A 20,948-nucleotide genomic window follows, 5' to 3' on the forward strand; every position below is an offset into this window, starting at 1 on the left:
TTGCTCTCGGCGTCTCGCTGCTTTAATTTAGCGGCTCAGAGCAGCGGTGATGCCGCTGCTGCCAGACCGCCCAGGCGGTGACACCCGGGGCCAAGGAGGGAGCTGGCTCATGGGGTGCAGAGGCCGTTGGGGACCTGCCAGGGGCCCCCGAAACCCTCCTCCTCGCAGACGGGCATGGCAGGGCTGAGCCCTCGTCTCCTGCCCCACAGCCCCGGGCATTGCCCTCCGCAAGCGGTCACCAGGCGCTTCTCCAAAACACACATTTCATTTAGACTTGATGCAGTAGTTACCATGCTCAGTCGGTACGCGAACCGCACAAGAGGAGGATGAACGGCCGTGTAATAGCCAAGTGTCCCTTGCACGATCCTGAAAAGGCGCTGATGGCCCAGCTCCGCCGAGGCTCTGAGCCACCGCTTTCCTCCCTGGGAGCCCGACAGCCCCACCACAAATTCACGAGAGGGCTGCGGCGCTCCCGAGCAGGACGACGGGCTCTTAAAGCCTTAAAACCCCTTTCAAAGCACCGACCCCGCGTCCGCGGGGCCCGCTCGCACCAGGCTCCCGGGGCGCCCCGGCCCCGAGCCCCCCCAGCCCCGCGGCGGCAGCGAGCGGGCGGTCCAGGACGCGGTCCTGAACGCTAGAGCCTGATGGCATGAACATCTGCAGAAAGAAAATGCAAGAAAGGGAAGGCAGGGACGGAGCCAGCCCGCCTGCAGGTGCCAGCAGCCGGCCGGGGACCGGCCAGACCCCGGCGGAGGAGGGCGCTGGAGCTGGACCCGCGCGTCCCGCCTGCGTCCACGGCAGCCCGCCGCGCTCCCGAAACCGCCGCCGGGGGCAGCGGCAGCGCCGGGGGGGCGATGCCGCCGCCGCCGCCGCCGCCGCGACCTGCTGCGTGTGCCCAAAACGGCGCTCGGAGCGAGCTGATCGGTCGCCCGTGCGCACCCGTGCACGGATTAGCTGGGTGCTCAGGCATGAAGCAACGGGGCGCTCAGGCGTGAGCGCAGCAAACCCTGCCATTTCTGCCCAAAACGCCTCCTGCGAGCTGCCGGAAAGGGGGAAGCCCGAGCTGCACCCGCTCGCCTGCACGCAACCCCCCTTCTTCTCTGCCCCTGCCTTCCCGCAGGGAGGCGAGCGGCTCCGGGCGGCGCGACGTGGGCAGGCGGCGGCCGGTCCCACGCGCCCGCGTCGCGGCCCCGCTCCCACCGCCGCCCCGGGGACCCCGGCCCCCTTGATGCCGCGTCGGCGCCAGCGGGGAGAAAAGCGGCGGGAGGCCGAGTTGTCGCCGTCTGCGGCTGCTGGGAACTTCCAGGCGAGCGCGAACCCCCGCGCAAGGCAGGGCGATAACCCGGCGGCGCCGGCCCCGCTGCCCTCCTGGCGGTCCTGCGCTACCTGCGCGCAACAGCCTTTGTGGAGGGAGGAAGCAACACGCAGGGGTGATTTATTTCTGCGTTTCTTTTGACAGCTTTGCAGCTGGCGCGGTGCAGGATGAGGCCTCCTGCCGGCCCTGCAAGGAGGGTCCGACCCTCGCCGGGGCAGGGCAGCAGCCCCCTCCGTCGGAGATGGAGGTGAGAAAGCCGGAAAACGCAGGATAAACGGCAGGAATAGGCTGGGGAAACGTATTTTGCAGAGCGGCACGGCATCCCGCACCGGCCGCTCCGTGCCGGAAGGCAATTCGGGGCCCAGCACGGCCTTGCCGCGGAAAAGGGAAAACAAAACAAAACGAAACACCTTGCAACAGGACGTTATCTCACGCCTTTCCTCCTCCTTTTAAAGAAAGACGCTCCGGTGCGCCTCCCCGACCCCATCGTCTCGAAACACCGCCCGGCGCACGGCGGGGCCGGGAGCGTTTCCAGCCCGCCCGCTTCGCCCGGCTCCCAAACGCCCGAAAACGCCGCCCGGCCGCTTCCCGCAGTTAATTGCGCAGACGAGCACGGCGCAGACAGCAACAGTTCCAGCGCAGCGCCGAGGGGACGCTATTTTATTTATCACAGGGAACTTTTCTTCCCCTTGACGCCCTCCTTTTATTTATTTTTTTCCCCCCTTTTCTTTCCCTGGTCAGCCCAATTAATCCTGACAGCCTGTTGACGGCGGATTTTTGCCCGACGGCTGCCTGCGGAGACGCGCTAACGAGCAAGACGGTGCGTGGGAAAGGCCGGCCGCCCCCCCCCCCCGCGCCGGGGGAGGCCGGCGGGCGCCGAAAGGGGCTCGGGGTGCTCCCCGGCCCTGCCGTGGCCTCTCGGGCCGGCCTGTCGGATTAATCCCAAAGGTGCCGAGGTGAAAGAAAGGAACAGGAACGCAGCCAGCCACCAATGCCAGCGATTTGCAGCTGCGTTTCCAGAAATGAAGCTTTTAAAACAAAGAGGGAAGGAGAGAGAGGGGTAAAAAAAAAAAAAACCCACCACTCTGCTCTTCCACAAGCATAGAAAGTATTCACGAGATGAGGTGCAAAATTCCTCCTTGACTTCAAAGACGTTTTTCCCGGCCAGTTACCCCTGAATCCTGGCACCAGCCACTGGAAAGCTCTTAACGCGACCAGCTGGCAGCTGCAGCCCGAAGGCCTTGCTCCCCAGCCGGCGAGGCTGCCGGCTTACGGCATCGCGCCGGCGAGGCGGCCGCCGAGCCAGCTGCCTTTCCCAGGGAGCCCGACGGTGTCAGAGCAGCCCTGAAAGTACGGCACAAACAGGGAGGAGGAGGGACCGGAGGGGGAGAGAGAGCAAGAATAAAGTTTACGTTCTGCCAAAGGGATGCGGTGTCACTAAGGACAGCATCCCCCTTCCGCGGGGACAGAGAAGATTGTCAGAGAAAGGTATCGTTCCGATCGCCGTGCAGTAAACGGTGCGAGCGCTTTGTGGTCAGCTGGGAAAGCGGAGCTGCCGCAACGCTGGAGCGCTGCTCTGCCTCCTGCCGTCTCCCGAAATCCCCTCCGAGGCAGCGAGGGCCGGTCGATGGGCAGCACGACCCCGGGAGGTGCCGAGACCCAGCAGCGTGGCCGTGCTGGGGCTTTGCTGCTGGCATCAGCAGGATGCAGACAAGCTGCCAGGAGCCCACAAGGACGGAGGAAACCCCTCGATCCAGCTAGGCTTTGCTGGGGAAGCTCGGAGAAGACCACCCCCTTCCCCAAGCGTCTCCTTTCCATGGAAAAGGTGACGTGGGAAATGCTGTCCCATGAGCCGGTGCTCAGCGGCCAGCACCCATCCTCAGGGGTCCCCCAGAGAGACCTAGGGGTCCCCAGCTGGAGATACTGGACCTCCACCCCCAGGAAGCACCATCGTTTAATTGCTGACCAAAAGGCACATCTAGGAGTTAATTTCTTTCATCATCAATAAGACTCCCTTTAAGCAAAGGGGCAGCTGCAGCACTCAGACCCGCTCCAAGCAACCCTGGCCGACAGGACCCACTGAGAGCACGTGGCCTAAAAACATGGCCCTGGCCAACCTACCTCACCCAGCCGCACCAGCCTCCTCCAGGGTGCAGCAGGAGCCAGGATGCTCCCACCAGAGCTGCTGCCCTGCCCCTGCAGGGAGGACTGACGGCCCCAAACACAGCACAGCTGCAACAGTGCCCTGCTCTTACAATTACTACTAAATGAGCTGGGGCTGTGCTGGTTGGGGGCACCTGCCAAAAGTGAAGCCATATGGCAAGCAGGGGCTGGCTGCCCTGGCAAGGTGGCATCCCACCGGCCCCTCACCTTGGCTGCCTGCCCCTCGGGCACCACCGTACCCCCCTCCCCGGGAACTCGCCCCCCTCCACTGCATGAGCAAGGGCAAACCGCAGCCTTGTGAGCCTGGACCGAGCGGGGATTTGGGCATCCGGTACCCAGCGGTTTACTGCAATGAGGCTCCTGGCGATCCTGTCTCAGGCCGTGCCAGGCCTCCGCATCCTTGGCAAAGCCAGGACCGTGCTATTTAGCTGTTTGGAAGTGCTTAGGTTTGGTCTTGCTGCAGGTTTTCATCAGTTGTGGCCATCAGCAGTTTTTCTGCACACACCATGTATTAACTTACGTATGTTACAACCTACCCTGTAATGGAAAAATACCGCGGCTGTCTTACCGGGTAACGTTTTCAAAAGCACTTGACTCTTAAGTCCTTCAAGTGCTTTTGAAAATGTTACCCTGGGTTGCTATAGGAACCCTAATAGTTTTCACATCTGACTTCTGCATTAATGCCGGGATTTATATTTAATTTGCTTTCTTTTTCCTCTGCAAAAAGAGGCGAGGAGCATGTGTTCAGAGGGAGGAGGTGCTGCTCGGCGAGCGTCAGCGGGGCCAGCCCGACAACCCTGAGCGCCGCAGCTCCCTCTGCGCTGGAGCGATCCCGCCTGCAGACCTGGGACACCCGTCAGGGCCACAGGGAGCCGGAGTCCTCAGCAGGCAGCGCCCTGAGCCGACCGAGCGCGGGCGCACGGGGCTGCTCAGGAGCCCCGGGCTCTGCCGCCGGGGCCCCTCCGCGCTCCAGCGTGACCGGGGAGTGCTCCCAGCCAACCCCAAACAACTAGGGTCCACCCTGCGGCTAGGACAGCTGCTGCCCTGTTTTGGGGGGTTATTGCTGGGCTCCTTGCAGGCAGCTCGCTGGCAGCGGTAGGAGCGACGCTGGCACATCTGCCCACATCTGCCTCCGATGACTTGCCGCAGAGCAGGGCAGACGCTCCGAGACCAGCCCGGGGCAGAGCCCGAGCTGCTGCGGGCAGCCGAGGGCACAGCCACAGCGGGACCCGCTGCTTCGCCAAGAACCAGCCGGGAGGCAGCCGATGCCCAGCGTGGCTTTATTACGGGTCTCCCCGTTGCTCAGGGGGGTGCAAGAGTCTCGCTGCCGGCCGCGGGGCGGCGGGAGGCCGGGGCGACGCTGGCGCCCGGTGCGAGCATCCTGCGCAGCTCCCGGGGCGACGTGACGGGCAGGGAGCAGGCGAAGTTGCTGCAGAGGTAGGCGGTGGCTTTCCCATCTTTCCTCTCCAGGGAAGAAAGGAACGGGAGCTGGCGGGAGAGGAATCCAGCGCCGTCGCCATCTGCTAGCATCAGCACCTGGCGGGGAGAAGGCGCTGGTGAGCGGCGGGGAGCCCCAGGCAGAAGCAGCCGGCTGCCCTTCCCTCCCGCTGCGGCCGTGCCAAGCGCTGCCAGGGCCTCGGGGCTGAGTGCGCCGGCGCACCCCGAGGACGCGGGGCCGCCCTTCGTCCTCGCCTCCTCCTCCTCCTCGCTCCGCCGCCACCCCCTCCCCGGCATCGCAGCTCGCCGCCTCCGGCCCCGCAGCCCCCCTCCGCCCGCTGCCGCGGCCCCGAGCCCCTCGCAGGAGCCGCGGCTCCTCCGGCCCTGTCGGGCCCCCCAGCCCCAGCCCAGGGGTGCTCCGGGGGCGTCAGCCAACAGCGACGGCGGGGCTGCCGCGCTGATTCGCTTTTGTGAAAGGGCAAACGTTTATTCGCCTTCAAGGTCTGGGGCGCTAACGGGCAAGGCGGGGAGCCCGGCCCAAGCGCGGCCACGCGGGTGCCAAAGGGCGAGCACGGCCCGCACCTCGGCGCCCGCCGCGCACCCGGCTCCGCTCCCGGCCGTGGCCGGCACGAGGAGCGGGGAGAAGCCCGGCAGCAGCCTCGGCTCCTTCCATCTCTTCCCAGCCCCACGCGTGCCGGCGCTCGCTGAGCACTGACGCGCTCGGCACACGCTCGCGCCGACCCGGCCCGGCACCTCCCGAACGCCGGCGCTGCCCGCTCCGCACCTCCCCGGCGAGCGCCGGCACGCGCCTCCCGCCGCCAGCGCCAGCCCGGCTCCCGCTCGCCCGGCGATCCCCCCGCGCGCCGCCTCTCCCGCAGCCTCCAGCCCCGGGACCGGCCTCCAATCCAGCTCCGACACCCGCCGCGGACGCCCCGGCGGCTCCCCTGCTGCCAGGCCCCAGGCGCAGCCCCCGCGGCGGCGGCCCCCTCCCCGGGTGGCTGCGCCCCCCAGGCCCTGCCCTCGCCCCCCCCCGGCTTTAAAGGCCGGACAGCCCTTTCCTCGCTCCCGCTCGGCCCCCCGCCTCGACCCGGCTCCGGCTCAGCCCGCTTCCCCCACTGCCTCCTGCTCCCCTCCTTGGCCTCCTCCCTCGTTGGCTTTGTCTGGAATTAATTCCAGGAGTGATTAATTACCAATTCACGTCCAATCTGAAATTCATTATTCATTTTTCTCGCAGGCTCCCTAAGGTCCTCTTGCAGGGCCAGGATAAAGGCGAGCCAGCAAGCTCGCGCGCGGCAGCCGAGCAGATAATGGGATCCTTCATCATTACCCTAAAGACCATTAACAGGGCAGAGGCGAAACCCAGGAGCAGTCGGGCCCACGCCGCACCACTCGGCTCCCGCAGCCGGCCCCATCCCTGCCCCGTGCGAGCCAGGGCGGCCGGGCCGCGGGCAACGGGGCGCCGCGGGGAAGGAGCCCCGTGCCCAGCACGCAGCCGGGCTGCTGCCGAAGCAGGCAGCTTCGCCCCGCGGCGCCGCAGACCGCAGGGTCGCTCAGGAAGGGGAAACCGAGGCACGGAGCGGGGCAGGCCCGGCCGGGGCGCTGCGCCCGACCGTCAGCACCACCCGTCAGCCCAGCGACCGGGACCGCGCTCAGCCGCCGCTCCCCGGCTGACACACAACCCAGGTCCTGCTTTTGTCATCTCCCTCCTTCGTTTTGCAGCGGCGACTTCACCGGCGCACGAGGACCGCGACCACCGAGGGGACCGCTCCGGCCACGAAGCGCCACGTCGGTCGCGACGGGTTCCTCCCCACGCGCCGCCCGCGCTCCCTGCTGCTTCTCCCCCATTTCTGGGCGGTTTGGGACGGGCCGCGCTCTGCCCTGGAGGAGGCTGCGGCTGGAGCGAGCCCGAACGGCGAAGGGAGCCTCCTGCGGCTGCGAGTCAGCAAAGCCTGCAAACCCCCTCGGCGTGCAAGACGCCGAAGGGAGAAGGGCACCGGCATGCACTGATGTCCGATTAGCGGGTATAGCCTGCACGCGGCGCCGGAGCCCCCCGCCCCGGGACCCCGTCCCAGACCGGCACCCCGAGCAGTTAGGCGACCAGCATTGCCCCGGAGGGGTTCAAAGCGCCGCTCCCTTCCCCTCGCCGAGCGGCCGCTGCCCCGGCAAAGGGCTCCTCTAGACGCCGATTTACATTTGCCAGCTCCAGCGACCTCCATGCCGTTTTATCACCGGCTTTCTCATTACAGCAAGAATCTCAATGTGAGGTTTGTAAGGAATTAATTACTAGAGCGACCTAATTAATTGTGTTCCTGCAGATGAGCCTAGCCCCCAGCGTCCTGCCGGCACCGGGGGGAGTGGGGGCGTCGGGAGACGCAGCAGTGACGTCTCCCCAACTCCTTGGCAAAGCCACTTCCCAAAGCTGCCGTGTCCCCAGAGCGGGTGACTCAGGGCTGCTCAGCCTTGGGCTCTTTCCTGGGGAGGAGGAGGAGAGCTGAAGAGCAGCTGGAGACGGCTGAAGATGGGTGGCAGAAGGAGCCAGTGTCTCCCTTTCCGTGCACCGCAACGTGGAAAGGGATGCTTGGCGGGAGATGTCAGGCTGCTCCGAATCACGATCCTCACCCCCATATCAATGCTGAGCAGTGGGATTTTACTCTCTTCTCTCCATTACCTTTGCAAGGTGAGCAGACAGAACCTATTCCTACAGATTAAATTATCCAAATTGCTGCCACACACAATCCAAAGATAGACACAAAAACATCAGTGACACCAGCTCTGACAGTACCAGCTTTGCCTGTGGCTGCACCTGGCCTGGAGGAACCCACCCTGTTCTTCTGGCCAAAGGAGGGCTCGCAGCCCTCAAACCCTGTCTAGGAGGCAAAAGCCAGGCCAGGAGCACAGCTTCACCTTCAAGCCAAAGTCTTCACTCCCATGAACCTCCTGACGCCCAAAGAAACCTTTTGCTGTCCCAGCACCGTGCGGACACGGCCTGTGGGCAACGCCTCGGCACAGAGCAGGCGCAGGCAGGAGAGCCCGGCCCATAGCGCGCTGGTGGCCACGATGGAGCAGAGGTAGACGGGGGTCTCCCTTAGAGACCTTTCCTCGGCAAGGCCAGGGGAAGTAGGCAACTTGCACCACTGCTGCCTCTTCTGGGCAGCAGCGACCTTGTGGGCATCTCTCACTGACACGGGGGATACAAAAGCTCCCAGCCCTGTCGTGCCCATATCTCAGCATCTCTGTCAAATTTATCCGGTACTTAACCCTGCTTTCTGCTCCCTTCCTCCGAGAGCAGCACAGCTCTGCTCCAGCTCTGGCCCCAGCCCATGACTCCAGCAGCCCAGGGCCCTCATTCCCGTTATTCCGCTCTCCGCACCGTCCCTCCAGACCGTGTGACCGTGACAGAGGAACGCAGCATCAGGTGAGTCCCAGCATGACAGTTCAGGGGAAGCACGGCTCTGCAGCTCTGCCGCCTTGTCATCCTCCATTACACCCAAATGACACTGAAGAGAGCAGATCTCTCACCCCAGGCAGAGAGAAACAGCTGTCACCACGATGGGCGCAGGCCTCTGACATCCCATCTGCTGGAGACAAGCTCAGCATATCCAGGCACCCCTCTTGTTGCAGGAACAAGCACTATGAAGGTGGACTGGATGGGCCTGGGGCTGCAAAACTTGAGGATGAGTTCAGCTCCTAGAGCTCCTTCAGCATTTGGTGCACTGGGAAGAAGAGACACCTACCTCTGGGTCTGCACCCTTTCAGTGGAGAGCGTTTTCCTGGCAGAGATCTTCCTGACACATTCACAAACATGTAGGAAAATTCCTTCTTCCAGGAAACAAACTCAGGCAGCAGCCAGGCTGCCAAACATGACAGCTTCTGATCTGTCATCTGTCTTGGCCCAGCAAGTCCAAACCATGATGTGTGGACTCATGCTGGGGGATAAGAAGACTTCAGCTAAGTCCCTGGCTCCCGGCTCCCCATCATAGCACGGGAACAAGCATTTTCAGATTGACCCTTCCAGATGCGAGAAGGAGGAGCCCTTGGCACTGCACATGTGATATCATATCTTTGCCGTGTGGGAGGGTGTCCCTGCCACACGATGGGAGAAAGCACAGGTTGCTCCCACCTGAAATCAGCACTGTGTCACAGTGGGAAACAGAAACCCTCAACGAGCTGCGCAAACGGCAGACCTGTGGCAAGGGACGGACCCTCGACCTGTCTTCTCTCAATCAGCAACTGCAGCCTCTCATCACAACCCCAGCCACATCCCTCTGTGCTCAGTTCATCTGCGATCACTGGCCAAGTGCTGCTTTCCTTGGGCAGCTTCCAGAGTTTTACCTACCGCAACAGAGGATGCACAACCAAACCGTGAGGAGAGCACCCAGCCCTCCTCTTCCTTGCTCCTCTGGGGAAGGCAAAGGCCCAGGGGGGGTGGACGGTCCCCTCGGGAAGCAAATCTCCTTTACAGCTGGGCTGGCTGCCGGCTTAACGGGAGGGAATTGAACCATATGGGAGGAAGGGAAGAATCTGCTGTGCTATTTGCTCTGCTCAAAACTCCTGAAGTTGTCAGCTATGTCCCTCTCCCAGAGCCTGTTCAGGCTCGGGGGAACAAGGACTGAACCCACTGCTGCGAAAGGCAGTTAGTTATTAACAGCAGCACTCGGCTCCCCGCTGCCAACACGGTGCTTTCGATTCCTGCAAACTGGGTCACTCGCTGTAATCCTTCAAAGGGAGAGGGAGGAATAAAGCTGGAGCAGAGAAGGGCCTCGTACGCAGCACAGGGGCAAGCACGGGCCGCGGGCTGGCTAAGCCGTGACGCAAGGGGAGCAGGACTGGGCAAGCAGAGGAAGGACCAGGAGCTGTGCTCCCCTAACAGCACTCCCAGTGCCTACCGATCCCACACGCACAGGGAGCGGGGCCTCGTCTCTGTTTTGCTGGAGGGGCAGAAGTCCTGGACTGCCCTCCGTCACCTTCGTTAAACACTGCTAGGCACTTAACGCAGAGGATCAGGGAAGAAAAACTCTGTGGTGTGGTCTAACACAAAGACAGGGCAGGGAATCACTTACTGCCGAGAGCTGGGCCCTCTCCGGTTTGCTCCAGGTTGGGTTACAGAGGGAAACAGGGCTCGAGGTTCAAACGCTCTGCCCCTTCGCCCGCCAGCCCAGCTCCGCTTCCCTAAGCTCAGCCGGCTTGCACGCGGGCGAGCTGTCAGCCCCCGAGCAGGGACGCTGCCAGCTGAACGCGATGGGCGCTGGGGAGCCAGCTGCAGCGCTGCTGCTCCCTGCCAGCTCCGCAGGAAGCAAACAGCTCCTTCCCCACACACAGCAACGTGGCCCCTCCGCACCTCCCGCAGAGCCGGGGGTCCTCCCTTCGGCCCCGCGGTGCCCAGCACTCGTCCCAGCCCTGGTTGGGCACGCACTGGGCAACAGGTCCCTGAGCGGAGACTCAGCCAAGCACAGCTACACACGTGACAACGCTGAGCGCAGCGTGGCTTATCACATACGGGCTCGGAGCAAAGCCTTTTTGGAGAAGCCAGCCCCTCCTGGCCAGGGGATACCCAAGCCCATAATGCAGAGGGAGCGAGGCACTGGCTTGCTTCTTCCCAGCGATGTAAGAACATCCCCCGGCAGAAGGTGACCGAGATATGAGCTGGATCAGCGCAGGGCAGGACACATCCACGCTGGAACGAAGGGTTTTCCCTTGGGAGAGCAGTGCTGGGGGCACTGGGCCAGGCTGAGAGTGGTGTAAACACACACGACTGACAGCAAACACTGCTATATCAACTCCTATCCCAGGGCTGGGCCGCCAGAAAGAGGCTGAACTGCCCTCCGTCTGCACCGGGGAGAGGTGTGCAGGGGGTGGCCCACGCCGGCTGCGCTGACCAACAAGGGAAGCATGGGACATTCCTGAGAAGGGAGGTGGGACAGATGGAAAGAGGAGGAAGATGGATGCTACAGCAGCACTGGGAGAGAGGATGAAAATGCAAGCAACCCAGCTGGCAGCACTGAGTGCGACTGCGGCCAGAGAGAAAGGCTGTGCAGGTGGGACAGGGCAAGGGCTGGCAGGGCTGTCACCTCTACCTTGTTTGGGCAGAAGACAGAGTGGACACAGCGAAGCAGATCTTTCGTGTCTTCTCCTTGTGGGTCCCCACAGACAACAACCTGTCCAGAGAGAGCACGAATGCCAGGAGGGAGAGGGCACAGGCAGACACCTCTGACGGTACCTGCTCACAGGTAGGCACGCACACAGCCCTGGGGCCCCCCCGACAGCAGGTCCAGTCCCTCTGGGCTCTGGTGGCCCAGCAGTCTCTGGCCTTTCAGCCAGAGACCATGAGCCCAAGGATCAGACTCCAGCATAGACACAAAGCCACCTCTGGGGCTAAAGAGAGCAGCAGCTCAGCACTGCCCAGGGACACAGTGGAGCACAGAGGGTATTAAAAACCCGCTCATAAGCAGCTCAAGAAACTGCAGGGTGTCTGTGCCCAGATTATGAACCTGAACTGGAACTGGCTGAGGGAGCTGGAGCTGAGACCCACACGTGTGCCCTTGGTCTGGCATCCTGGGAGCATCGAACCTAAGCCCCATAGCAAAGGCCGTGATGAGAGGTGGACGCCACCCCGCTGCCCTCCTACACGCTTTGGGGTGGGGAGTTCAGGTGGTGGAGGACACGGATACAGGGCAGATGTGTAGGTGGACACATCTGTTCAGTGCTGCCTGCCCAGCGCGGGCAGGCTCGGCACACGGGGACAGGCAAGCGTGCGAGCCCCGTGCTGACCCGTGGCCTGGTAGGCAGCCCAGCCCCTACCTGTTTGAGGGTGTGATGAAAGGCAGCGCTGGCCCGGGCCATCTCCGGCAGGGCTATCGGGATCTTCAGCAACCTCTCCGAGAAGGCAGCCAAGATCTGCCCAGCTTTTTCCACCCACTCCATGTGGCCAGAGTAAGAGGCCGCTCGGAGCAGGTTCGTGACAGTGACAGAGTTGGCACTGGGCTCTGCTCCATCTTGGTCTGTGGGGAGACAACAACCCCTCCGTCAGCCCAATGCCCCACAGTTTGGCCCTCCAGCCAGATAGCAGCCCTGCCTTCCCTAAGCTGCCACACCACAACCGGCCAGGGGGACATGAGACCAGGCCTGGCTGCGGAGAGCGTAGATGGGTCCCCAAGCTCACCGTCCTTCAGGCGGAGGAGCAGGGAGGGGTCACCGGCCTCACTGGAGAAATATGCAAAGCCTTTGGGGTCCCAGAAGAGCTTATCTTGCATGTGCTGGAGCTGCAAGGCCCACTCCAGCCAGCCCTGGTCCAGCGAGGCCTCGTACAGGTCAAAGAGAGCCTGGATGACAAAGACGTAATCCTCCAGGAACCCTTGGATGGGCACGGCACTACAACGGCAAACAGAAGGACCATCAGGTTCTCTATGCCAGCCAGGTAGGCAGTGTCCTCCAACCCCCTGAAACTGGCAGGGCAAAGGCACTGGTCTCCGCTATCTGGGGGTCAGATGGGGAGATGCCACCTCGCTCGGCCCTTCCCTCAGCTCAGTACGAGACAAGCAGCGGCTGCTGCAAGTCCTCGTGCCGCTCAGCCCCAGGATACTGTACAGGGATACAAGCAGCAGAAGAGACAGGGAAGGCTCCTACCACCCCGGAAAGAAGATGAGAAAGGGAAAGGAGAGGATTTCACCTTAAGTCCTCCTTGTTCTGTTGGGAGTACTAATCCATCCCTAAACACACGCACAGGAGGCAGTGCTGCGCACGGCAAACAGCCTCCCTCCCTTCAAGCTCAGTTCAGCCCAGAGGATGGGAGGACAGAGACCACGGTGGGGTCAGAGGAGCATCTACAGGGTGGCCAGCCAGCTTGGAGACACTCTGTACCTCAGCTCACCTCTGCTCAACTGTGTTGTCTTTACCCCTGTAGCAACTCCGCAGCAACCTCCCGCTGGTGGGGTCGAAAAGGTGTCTCCGCAGAAAGCTGGCAGCTTGCACAGCCCGGCTCACGTACTCCTCCTTGGCTAGGGTTGCACCAGCCTGGGCAAAGCCTGAGATCATCAGTCCTGCGTAGGCCACAGACACAGGGACGGGCTCAGGGAGAGGCTGGGGTGCAAGGACCAGCTGGGGAGTCACAGCCTTTCCTTTAAAGGACGCTTAGCATGAAGCTCATCTTCCCTGACATCCAAGGCAGGCCAAAAGCAGGTCAGAGCTCCGCTTTCATCGTTTACAATCAGTTTAAACCACTACGAAAGTCACTTTTTATCACTGCTGAGAAAGGAAGAGCTCTGAAAGGCCAGTAAGAGCTCGGCCTTCGCTTGTGGGCAAAAACTAGGCTTAGGAGAGTCTTCCTGCTTCCCAGTGCCTGGGATCCTGTGGTTAACTGCTGCAGGACACTTGGACAGACAGATGCAGACCTGTGGGTCACCCTGCTGATGCAGGCGTGGACAAGGGATCTAGGCCCCACCCGGGTCTTGCACCCCCAGCTCAGCTCCCTTCCCTCGTGCTCAGCCCAGCTCGGCAGGAGAAGGGTTTTGCTGCTCTCTGCTGGTAGCAGGGAAAGAAAAGCCACAGCAACATCCCAACCCTCAGCAACATCCCAACCCTGCCAACACCACGGCCTGAAACTGTCTGGGGCTGCTTCCTCCAGGCGCTCCCAGGCCAGAGGCCGGCCTGCAAGCTGCTTCCCTGGGGCCCGTCCTGGCTCAGCTGGACTCAGGGAACTAACTCATTACAATCCCACAAAGCTTCCCCAGCCCCGGCCACGGCTGCAGAGAGGCCTGGCCGCGGCGTGCGTGCCCCTGCGCACCCCCACAGCCTGCATGCGGCGGAGCTGGAGCCGAGAGCCGCCTCTCACCGTTCCATGATGCCAACATCTTGGTGTCCAGGTGAGGCCGCGGCCGCTGCGCCCGGGCTGCAGACAGCCTCTGTCGGCAATCCCGCAGCAGGGCGCTGAGCCGCCCCACCTCCAGCCCAAACTGGGCCGCCGTCAGCTCCAGGGAGGATTGGACAATAAGGACGTTCTTGCCCTTCAGCTCCTTATGGGGGTCCTGAAAGGAGAGCCCCGCTCTACAAATACCGCCTGGCTGACGAGGGCTTGGGCGCAGACCAGCTTCCTGCAAGACCCCGCTTGCCTTGGGGCTGCTGGCACCTCCCCACATGCCCAGTGGTGCAATTTCCCCATCCAGTGCTCCAGTACCAGGCACATCTCTGCTCTCCCTCACCTTCATGGGGCTCACGTTGCCCTCCTCCTTCACCCCATAGTGGTGCATGAAGACATCTCCCAGAGTTGTCCCTTCTGTGGCCCCCTCAACAGGGTCAGGAAGGAGAGCCCGTATTTCCTCTGCTGCCCACACACAGAACGCCCCTTCTCGCTTCTCTTCGGACGTGGCGGTCGGGTAGGAGTCCGCGTCCTCTGCACTGTAGAAACCTCCAGCCTGGGAAAAAGCAGCACCATAATCAGAGATAGCACCCACCTACTGGTACAGCATCTCTCAGACTACTCCCCATTACTTCTGGGCATGCAATCCAGTTTATGGCTAAACCTGGCTGCAGCGCAGAGGCAGGCGTGCCACGGACATGAGACAGGCTGCGATCAGCAGGGACCAAAGGGAGGCAAAAGTGTCTGCAGCCCTGAACCACATCCTATTTACCCCAGACAGGTGGAAGTGACTCCCTTTGCCCCAGCTCAGGGAAAAACTTACCTGGTCACTCAGGTCCCGGGAGACGTAGAGCAGAATATCTCCAGCAACATCAGCAAAGAATTCATCACCAGAGATCTGTGTGAGACACAGCGGGGATGTTACTCTAGTAATATTACAAAGGAGTTGGCGGTGAGGGAAGGAAAGGGACACAACAAGGTGTAAGAGATTCTGATTTAAAGAGCTGACAAAGGGGAAAAACATGTTTGAACAGCCAAGGATTTAAAATGTGGGATGGACTCAGAGTTAAATCTCTGGTAGAGATCTACAGGCACTGGATAGCAATCCTGGTTTTACATCAAGGTCGGGGAGCAGGACATGTTTACTGGGCTCTTGCAAACACCAGCCAGCAAACAGCGTCCGTCTCCCTCCTGCAGCTAAATTTTCACAGGCTTGTGCAGCACTCCTGTCCAGATGAACACTGGTCAACAAAGGGGAGAATGGGAGCTCCCAGGCCCGCTGGGGTGGGGAACATCTCAGCAAACAGGTTTTCAAACTGCTTCCCAAGCTGAGCCAGCCCCTCACAGCCAGGACTCATCGTGCTGAGCACACCTTCCTGCAGAGGAACGCAGAGGCCGTACCTGAAATGCTCTGGCATATGCGGCTGCCAGCTGTCCCTGGTCATACAGCATCTTCTCAAAGTGAGGGACGTGCCAGTGCTGGTCAGTGGAGTAGCGATGAAACCCCTGCAAAGACCAAGTGGATGTGTCTCCGCCCCACGCCTCCTGGGCATGCCTGGAGTTTACCTCGAGACCTTCCTCTTACCTGACCGATGTGGTCATGAATGCCTCCGTAGGCCATCCTCTTGAGGGTGTGTAGGGCCATCTGCAGTGCCCGGGCCCCTTCTGGAGTCGTTCGGTGCAGGGCCCAGTACGTGAAGAGGAAATTCAAATTCACTGAAACACAGTGACAAAGTGGGAGCCTGCAGGGTGGGTTCTGGACCCCAGGGCGCTGCCTGCACCACAGCAGGGCTCAGCAACAAAGGCCACACTGACCTGGGGTGGGGAACTTTGGGAACTCCGAAAAGCCACCGTACTCCTCATCATAGGAGCTGGAGAGCTGCTGGAAACATGTGGCCATCACCTCTTTGGATGCCGGAGGTGACTCCTGGGCCTGGCCACGGATCTCAGCCTGGGTTAGGAGTGCTTCCATGATCTTCTGGCTGTTCTCCAACAGAGCATCTTTGTTCTCCTTCCACTAGGAAGAGGAGTGAGAAAATCACTCCTCCTGCCATTTTTTTGTCCCTTTCTTTCTGCTTCCTGCACTGCACAGTCCAAATTTTGCCTTCAGTTCTCAGTTCCTCTGCCCAGATCAGTCCAAATCCACGTCTACCTGAGCCAAAGCTCTGACCTGTTCCTCATGCTGCTGCTGCTTCTGGTAACTCTTCTTCTCTTGATCCATTCACTCACCCACTAAACCCAGTCCAATTACTCTGCTACCCTTTTGTTTGAACAACGCCTGCTAGCCCACTTCCCTATTCCTGCTTGATACCTGGTCTGCGATTCGGAGCAGCACAGTCCGAAAGCCAACACGGTAAACTCGATCCTCAGGAGGGAAGTACGTCCCCCCTGCAAAGGGCTTGAGGTCAGGAGTCAGCCAGACGCTCATTGGCCAACCACCTCCACCGCTAGTTGCCTGAAAGAGAAATCATGGACGCGCTAAGAGCACGCAAAAGGTACCCTCTGCTCTGTACCCCCTGGCACACGCATGAACCTCACATGAGGATGGACATGTGCTTTTCTCCATCCTTGTGATCACGGCCCCTTTCGGACCACCCAACATACTGGGCTCCCAAGAACTGCATCACTTCTTCCTGCCTGAGGAACACGGCCACGAATCTCATCTTGAGTCAGTCAAAGCCCACCTGAGCCTGGCCTGCGCCTCTTACCTGCACAAAGGTCATGTACACTTTGTCCACATCTGGCCGCTCCTCGCGATCCACTTTTATGCACACAAAGTTCTTGTTCATAATCTCACCAATCTCCTTGTTCTTGAAGGATTCCTCCTCCATCACGTGGCACCAGTGGCAGGTAGAGTAGCCAACTGAAAACAAGCTCAGCCAAGTCAGGAAAGGTGCTGTGCTGAGAAGCAGGACACACACTCTATGGGGAGAGCGCTTAGAACTTGAAGTTCCCTGCTAAGGGGAACGGTTGCTTCCCCACTGGAGAAGAGACTCCAAGGAAAAAGGTCTGCCTCAAGCACGGAGACTTGCAAGGCCTCCTGATCTCTCCAGCTCTGGCCCCAAGGACTCTGGTAGCCGAGAAGGCCCCTGGGTGGAGCCCATCTGCAGCAAGGGCCCGTTAAAACAGGTGGCTGTCTCTCGCTGATGGAGAATTAATAACCAGCATCCTTACCTACAGGGCTATTCACACACCAGGTCAGGCAAAGCAGCCTGGCTTATCTGGTCATTTACAGAATGACGTGTGGGAAAGTTAAATATATCTTGTTCCTAGTTACCTGACAGAAATATCAGCTTGTTTTCTTTCTTTGCTTTATCAAAGGCTTCCTGGCCCCAAGGGTACCTGTGGAGGAAAGACAAGAAAAAAGCTTCAGCCATCATTGCAGCTGGGACTCAGGGTCCCCTCTAAAGCTGTCTGACGGAGAGCAGCCAGGGCAGCACCCTTAACTAGGTAAATCCCACTCACAAGTCTGGACTGCAGCACCCCTCGGTGTCAAGTCTGAGCCCGCAAGCACAACCACTGGCTGATGCCCACCAGGCCACTCAAACCGTAACCCTGCAACCCCTGCAGCCACTTCCACAGCCCAGAGATCTCAGCTCACGCTGCTGCAGGGAGAAAAGACGGGAGAAAGGCGACATTCATTCTTACCAATCCACGGGGTTGTGAGCATGTTGGAGGAGATAGGGGGACTTCTCATTAATCAGGCGGTTGGTACAACGAGGGACACTGGGCTCGCCGTTTTTCCCCCCTGTGGCCATGGTCATGCTCCCCTTCAGAAAAATGCACCTGTGACATGAAACGTTATCTTATTTCTCTGCCCAGTCTGGCTCCTGGAGAGAGCAGCAACGTCCCAGACCCCGGCACGACCCCACCCAGGGTCCCCTCGGGTCGCCGACAGCCGCGGTATTCTGCATCCCCGGTGCCGCAAACCCAATACTAGACTTGCCAGCTGGCAAAAGACCCTCCTGGGATGCTGCAAAGCCTTGACCACCCCATGAAGTGGTGCCACCCAGAGGTCTCAGGCTGTACAGCACGGACTCAGCTTGATCCCCCTGCCCGCAGGGCTCCAGAGAGGAGGGGTGATGGTGGGTGACACGCGTCCTGCACTGCAACGCTGTGCCAGGGCCGGGCAGGGTGGCTCTGTTCAGGCAGGTCCTGGGTGGTCCAGCCTCCGCCAGGACCGAGGGTCATCCCGTGCCAGGACCCAGAGCCCCTCCGCCAGTGCGGCAGCCCCTACAAATCGACGCCAGGTGGTTGGTGACGCTGCAGGCTGCTCCCCTCCAGTGACGCGAGGACGCAGGCAGACTGCAAGCTGCAGCAGGCATGGCTGAAGACTGCCAACCCCCCCCAGGGCCTCCTCTCCCCAGGCCAGCACCAGCACCAGCACAAAGCACCCTTTTGGAGAGCTTGGTGGACGGCATGGGCACCCAACAACCCCAGCTAAGGGAGCAGCACCGCAAGGTTGTCCTCAGAGAGGAAAATCCCCTCCCCAGCTCAGCACGGGCCGAAGCACAGGCACGCGGACCGGCACCCCGTGGCACCCGGCGCGGCCGCTCTGCCCTCTCCTCCCGCAAACCAAGTCCGGGTGGGGTGGGGGGAAGCAACCGCCTTTGCTTTAGGCGCAGCAGTAAGCGCAGCGCCAGAGCCAAGGCAGGGCAGACCGGGTGGCACAAGCGCTCCGCTGCTGGGGAGCAGGGGCCAGGATGGGAGCAGAGAGCAGCCTCCTGGCAGCAGCGACGCAGGAGGGGTGCAGGGATGCGGGCAGAGGCGCAGGGGGGATGCCAGGGCGCAGGAGAGGTGCAGGGAGGATGAGGAGGATGGAGGGGTGTGCAGGGGGGATGCAGCGGGGGGGAAGCATGGGGGGGGGCAGGCACGGTGCAGGAAGGATACAGGGGAGGTAGCAGGAAGGAGTGAAGGGCTGCAGGGGGGACACAACAGGGGCTGGGGAAAGTGCAGGGGGGCAGGAATAGTGGGGGGGCTGTGGGGTGCAGGGAGGATGCACAGGGTGCAGGGGAGAGTGCAGGGGAGTTTCAGGGTGCAGGAAGCATGGGGGGAAGGATGGGGGGGGGTCACAGGATACACAAAGGGGTGCAGAGGAGATGCAGGGAGTGCAGGGGAGTTGTAGGGTGCAGGAGGAGGTGCAGAGGGGTTGCAGGGGAGTTGCCGGGTACAGGAAGGGGGATAGATGGGTTGCAGGCTGCAAGAAGGGGTGCAAGAGGATGCAGGAAGGTTACAGAGGGGTTGCAGGGTGTAAGGGGGGTGCAGGAAGGGGTGCAGGAAGGATGCAGGGGGTCAGGGAGGGCGGGATGGAGTGCAGGGGGTTGGCAGTGCAAGGGGGTTGCAGGGTGCAGGAAGGGGTGCAGGGGGGATCGACAGGTCAGGGGGATGTAGGGTGCAGGATGGGGGACAGGGGTGATGCAGGGCGCAGGGGGTGCAGGATGGAGGACAGAATGCAGGGGGTGCAAGGTGCGATGCAGGGGGCAATGCAGGGTGCAGGGGGTGCAGGATGAGGTGCAGGGGGGATGCAGGGTGCAGGACAGGGTGCAGGATGAGGTGCAGGGGGGATGCAGGGTGCAGGATAGGGTGCAGGGTGGGGTGCAGGGGGTGCAGGATGCAGTGCAGAGGGGTTGCGGGGTGCAGGGGTGCAGGATAGGGGGCAGAGGGGTTGTAGGGTGGGGTGCAGGGGGTGCAGGATGCAGTGCTGGGGGTTGCGGGGTGCAAGGGTGCAGGATAAGGGGCAGAGGGGTTGCAGGGTGGGGTGCAGGGGGTGCAGGATGCAGTGCAGAGGGGTTGCGGGGTGCAGGGGTGCAGGATAGGGGGCAGAGGGGTTGTAGGGTGGGGTGCAGGGGGTGCAGGATGCAGTGCTGGGGGTTGCGGGGTGCAGGAATGGCTGCGGGGGGGGTCAGCACTGCCCCCGCCGGCTGCTCCGTGCCGCGGGGGGGCGGGAGGGGGCACACTCCCGCTGGGCCCCGCGGCGACCCGGCCCGGCCCGTTGCGCCCCCCCGAGCAGCGGCAGCAGTAGCGGCAGCGGCGGCCCCGCAGCGCCCCCAGCCCCGCCCGGCTCGGCCCGGCCCGGCCCGGCCCGGCCCGGCCCCAGCGCTACCTGCCGGCCCGGCGCAGCGGCGCCGCGAACATGGCGGCGGCGGGGAGGCGCGGGGGGCGGGGCCGAGCGGGGGCGGGGCGAGCCGCGAACATGGCGGGGGCGGGGCCGAGGGGGGGCGGGGCCGAGCCGAGCGGAGGGGGCGGGGCCGAGCGGGGGCGGGGCGGGGCCGCGAATATGGCGGCGGCGGGGCCGAGCGGGAGGCGGGACCTCGGCGGGGGCGGTGGGGCCGCGGGGGGCGGGGCGGGGCCGAGCGGGGGGAGGGACGGGGCTACTCAGCCGGGCCAGCACCTTCCCGCGCGGCTCCCCACGCGTGTCTGCGGTCACCCCCACGCGCTTCCCCGCCCTTATCCGTGGTCGGTCCCCACGCGTGTCCCCGCACTCCCCACACGCGTATCTGTGGTCGCTCCCCACGCGCGTCCCCCCCACGCCTTTGCCTCCCCACACACATTTAGCCGTGGGCCCTTCCCACACAGCCCGCTCCCCCCCCCCCGCACCTCTGCCCCACCGGCTCGCCAGCCTCCCCTTGCCCCTCTCGCAGCTGCGCAGGACACCCGTGCGGGCACAAGAACACCTGCGTGGGGACAAGGACACCTGTGTGGGGATGAGGACACCTGTGCAGGGACAAGGACACACGCATGGGTACAAGGACACCAGCATGGAAGTGAGGACACCTATGCAGGACAAGGACACCTGCGTGCAGATGGGGACACCTGTGTGGGACGAGGAAACCTGTGCAAGGAGGAGGACGTGTGCGTGGGTACGAGGACACCAGCATGGAGATGAGGACACCTACATGAGGCACAAGGACACCTGCACGGAGATGAAGACACCTATGTGGGGGACAAAGACACCTGCGTGGAGATGAAGACACCTACACAGGGACGAGGACACCTGCGTGGAGATGAAGACACCTGCGTGAGGAGGAGGACCCCTACGTGGGGGACAAGGACACCTGCGTGGAGATGAAGACACCTGCGTGAGGAGGAGGACACCTATGTGGGGGACAAGGACACCTGCGTGGAGATGAAGACCCCTACATGGGGCACAAGGACACCTGCGTGGAGATGAAGACACCTGCG

The 20,948-nt window shown here is 62.3% G+C and overlaps 1 protein-coding gene across 2 annotated transcripts; it reads right to left on the minus strand.

Moving 5' to 3' along the window:
- Nucleotides 1-4,723: 4,723 nt before the first annotated feature.
- SPATA20 (spermatogenesis associated 20) lies at nt 4,724-19,928 on the minus strand. 2 transcript variants are annotated; one of them, XM_068913601.1, is made up of 16 exons: nt 19,870-19,928; nt 17,415-17,552; nt 17,044-17,108; nt 16,475-16,629; nt 16,078-16,221; nt 15,582-15,783; nt 15,352-15,482; nt 15,168-15,272; nt 14,590-14,664; nt 14,110-14,322; nt 13,743-13,935; nt 12,783-12,951; nt 12,075-12,283; nt 11,714-11,913; nt 10,990-11,070; nt 4,724-5,014 (listed from the first exon to the last, which is right to left on the minus strand). In XM_068913601.1, exons 1-16 carry the CDS (start codon nt 19,899-19,901, stop codon nt 4,781-4,783), a joined length of 2,346 nt encoding a protein of 781 aa, XP_068769702.1. In that variant the 5' UTR covers nt 19,902-19,928; the 3' UTR covers nt 4,724-4,780. The 2 variants fall into 2 exon arrangements, with proteins under 2 accessions (XP_068769702.1, XP_068769701.1); XM_068913600.1 differs by lacking the exon at nt 19,870-19,928 and adding an exon at nt 17,713-17,870.
- Between the last annotated feature and the right edge of the window lie 1,020 nt (nt 19,929-20,948).

Source organism: Struthio camelus, chromosome 19, assembly GCF_040807025.1.
Source record: "Struthio camelus isolate bStrCam1 chromosome 19, bStrCam1.hap1, whole genome shotgun sequence".
Lineage (NCBI taxonomy): Eukaryota > Metazoa > Chordata > Aves > Struthioniformes > Struthionidae > Struthio > Struthio camelus.